Genomic DNA, 3,585 nt, shown 5'->3' with positions numbered 1-3,585 from the left:
TCCCTACACAGCTCCTAAGGCCTCCTCCAAATGGAATGAAGCTGAACCTGGATGCATCCTCCGGGTGAGGCAGCAGAAAGCGGTCAGGATTGAATTCCTCCTTGTTGGTGAAGATATCGGCGACATCGTGAGTATCACAGATACTGTAGATAACATTCCAGCCCTTGGGAATCTGGTATCCCTGCAAAAGATTATGAAGTCCAAAGGACTGACAAACTGGAATTCAACCTTCAACAGGAAAAGAATCTATCACTGATATCCTTGGAGGAGTTATGAGCTGAAAGAAAGGAGGAGGGGGAGGGGGAGAGAAACAGAGAGACAGACATTCAGAGGCAGGACAATGTTATCAAAAGCCTAAGAAATTTAAGTCAAAGGACAGAGAAACAAAGGGAGATTTAAAACTACAACACAAAAGGTAAGGGTCGGAGGGAGAGAACTTTTAACTTACATTTAATTCAAAAGTCTTAAGAGCAACCCGAAATCCTCCTGGAACTGGGGGATTCAGTCGAAGGGTCTCTTTAATAACACACCCAGTGTATTTAAGCTGTTCCAAAATTTCCATGTCCAACTTGTTGTCTTGATTGCCCTTGCAAAGTAAACCCTATCAAAACAGTCACACAGAGGTGAACGGTTATTCTGTGCTCCAATAAAATCAGCCCAGCAGACGTAAACAGGGCTTAAGTAGCGGCTGGACCCAAAGGGCCTCATGATGGGAAAGTGTGAGGGGGAAACAGGGAGCAGCTAGTTACCATTTGCCTTCACCCCTGGGCCCAAGTCCACTATCTGTTTACAATTCCAAGAGAATACTGCTCACCAGTTAGAACCACCAAGTTTCTCCCCTCCCCCAATCACCACCACCACTGCTGGCTGCCACCACAGTCCCCCAGGAGTTCCCCATTCATGCCCTTGAACACACAAATCCAAGAAAGTGGAACCTATCTGAAAATCTCCAAGGTTCTGCAAAACGTGGAGAAGAGATAGAAGTACAAGGCTGAACCCTGCCCGAGTGGGATCACAGCTCAAGATTCCTTCTTTTTTATTGGGAAAGCACACTTACCTTTCGGGAAGCTGGCTAGAGAGTAGCTGAGTTTCTTAAGGTAATCAGCCCCCCGACCCTCAGTTCCCTTACCTTACTTTTCAGCTCCTCTCGGACTTTCTGGAGGACATGTGGGTAGAGCCCCAGGTAAGTGATCAGAGATGTAGCTGCACTGGCTGTGGTTTCATGTCCTCCAAAGAGGAGCTCAGTCGAAGACTGCTTTAGTGCCTAAGAGTGGATTAAGACGAACGTTTTGACAAGTCTGCATGCAATTTTACAGAGCGACTACTCAGAATAGAACTGGGGGTTCTGGAGGGAAGATGAGAAGGGCTGAAAATGTGCTGACAGAAAATCCATTTAAACAAAATGCTAAGACCCTTTAGTTCAGCTAGAGCAGTAAGATCCCACTCTCCCAGGAACTCTTAAATTAAAGCCTTGGTTGTATTATAATCACCCAACATTCTTTATTTACATCTTGCAAATTCCAACTTTCCCTTTAAAACCTGGAAGGGATAGGGAACGGAGCCTCTCCCCACAGCTCTGCGGACCAGGTGTCTCAACTTCTGTGTCCCATCCCTGGGGTCTGGGCGGGCTTCCCACTCTGGGAACCTGGGCCCCAGGCGGGCATTTTGGGGTCCCCAGGAACTGCGCTCGGAAAGCCAGGGGATCAAACTCCGCCGTGCCTCTCCTGAAGCTGCCACTCACCTGCATGTCCAGCCTCTCTCCCCTCTCCCACGAGTGCTCGATCAACAGCTGCAGCGCATCTTTGTAGCCCCCGTCCGCCTCGGCCGCCCGCAGCCCGCAGATCTTGGCGCGAATGTTCTCCTCGATGCGCGCGTGGATGCGGTTCCGCGCCTTCAGTCCCTGAGCGCAGAGAGCGCACGGCGGTGAGCAGAAGCCCGGGCCCCGCGCTCCCGGAGCCCCCAGCTCCGCACCCTACATGCCGCCCTTACCCGGTACAGCCCGCTGAAGGGCACGTCTATGGGCAACGAGAAGAGATTGCGGGTCATTTCCTCGAAGGCCTCTACCAGCTGCTGCTCTGCTTCCCCGCCGCTCGCCTGCCGGGACTCGCAGCCCATCAGGATGCGCATAGCGATGCGGAACATAAGGCGCTTCACCTGGGGGTAGACTAGGAGGCCGCTCTCGCCGCAGCTCAGCCACTGCTCCAGGCAGTTGCCCACTTCCTCGGCGATCACTGGCACGTAGCACTGGAGCGCCTCGCGGCTGAAGGCCCGCATAATCACCTGAGCTCCGAGGAGGGAAGAGTGTTAAAACCGGGCCCCACCCGCCCCTCTCGCCTTCCGGGGCCCCCTTCCGGAAACCCACAACCCCACCAGACCTAAGGCACTTCCCGGCTGGCAAAGCTACACTGGGTTTGAGAGGGTCCCTAGCCGACGCCTTATGCAGCTGGCGCTCGCCCAGCACCTATTTGCCTGAACCCCTCACGCGAATCGGGTCCCCCTTCCTGCCCAGGCGCCGCCACCCCGCCCTCACCTTCTTGCGCTGCTTGTGCAAGGAGTCGTGCAGGTTGGAGAGGCAGCCGGAGCCCAGGATGGTGCGCACAGACGCGGGCCACTGGACTGACACCAGCCGGTGCTCCCCGAGCAAGATGCGCCGCACGTTGTCAGCTCCCATCACCCGCACCGTGGGCCGACCGAACAGATGTGTCTTGTAGATGAAGCCGTATTTCCTGCGCTTCATCTGCAGGAACTTACTTCGCTGCGAGAGGAAAGCGGAGGAGAAAGGCGGGAGTGAGGGGGCGCCAGGGAGCGCCGAGCCTCCGGCTAGTACTGATCCTAGCCTCAGTCACCTCCCTCCCGGGGGCGCCTACCCCGGCTTCAGTGGAAGCCTGGAGCCGAGTGGGGCTCCGGGGCTCCGGGGCACCGCCCTGTCCCGCTCCTATCTCCCTTACCTGAAGCACCATCTGCAAAGTTTCCCCAAAGAAGGGGAAGCCCATAGTTCCGGGGGGCAACGGGAGGGCGCAGCTGCGGTCCCGGCTGCTCACGCAGTACAGGTCCCAGAGCTTGATCGCTGCCAGGAAGAGCAGCAGCGGTAGCACGAAGGTGCAGAGAGCACTGGCCAGCAATGCTGGGAGCCCCATGGCGCGCCGCAACCTCCCGCGCCACCTGCCGCCGTCGCCAGAGCTCCAAACCTGCCGCGCGCCCGCTTTATAGGCGGCCCAGGTTGCTGCCCACGTTACCTTAGACAAATTAGTTCACCCAAAGTTCATCTTTAATTGCGGATTGGGCCCCTGGCTCCTCCCCCCTCGAGGCGCTGCCCAAAATCTTTAACCGTTTGTTCCGCGCAGAGGCAGAGGCGGCGCGGTGGCGGTTTCCCTCGGAGCGCGCCTCCTGGGGTGCAGGGCTAGGAGCAGCCTGCTTCGCCCATACAAGTTGTGCGGGGCTCTGGGACGCTGGCAGGGGCCGACCCGGGCTCTGAGGAGCGGGAACTCCAAACCCTGGGCTTCCTGGCGGTCTCTTTGGAATCCCTCCCGCCGAGTCCGACGGGCGGTCCCAGACCAGAGCTGCCTGCACTGGCTTTCCGTTTAC

The 3,585-nt window shown here is 56.8% G+C and overlaps 1 protein-coding gene across 1 annotated transcript in view; it reads right to left on the bottom strand.

Annotated features, from left to right (window-relative positions):
- The window catches only part of CYP26A1 (cytochrome P450 family 26 subfamily A member 1), a 3,420-nt gene extending 283 nt beyond the window's left edge, over positions 1-3,137 (bottom strand). The window contains exons 1-7 of the mRNA XM_007471568.1: positions 2,949-3,137; positions 2,531-2,755; positions 1,990-2,280; positions 1,742-1,900; positions 1,130-1,264; positions 449-601; positions 4-181 (exon numbers count right to left, since the gene is read on the bottom strand). Coding sequence (XP_007471630.1) covers positions 4-181; positions 449-601; positions 1,130-1,264; positions 1,742-1,900; positions 1,990-2,280; positions 2,531-2,755; positions 2,949-3,137 — 1,330 coding nt within the window. The remainder of the gene's footprint in view (positions 1-3; positions 182-448; positions 602-1,129; positions 1,265-1,741; positions 1,901-1,989; positions 2,281-2,530; positions 2,756-2,948) is intronic.
- Between the last annotated feature and the right edge of the window lie 448 nt (positions 3,138-3,585).

The sequence above is a fragment of the Lipotes vexillifer genome, unplaced genomic scaffold, assembly GCF_000442215.2.
Source record: "Lipotes vexillifer unplaced genomic scaffold, Lipotes_vexillifer_v1.1 scaffold325, whole genome shotgun sequence".
Lineage (NCBI taxonomy): Eukaryota > Metazoa > Chordata > Mammalia > Artiodactyla > Lipotidae > Lipotes > Lipotes vexillifer.
This window is presented reverse-complemented; position numbering and strand designations above follow the sequence as displayed.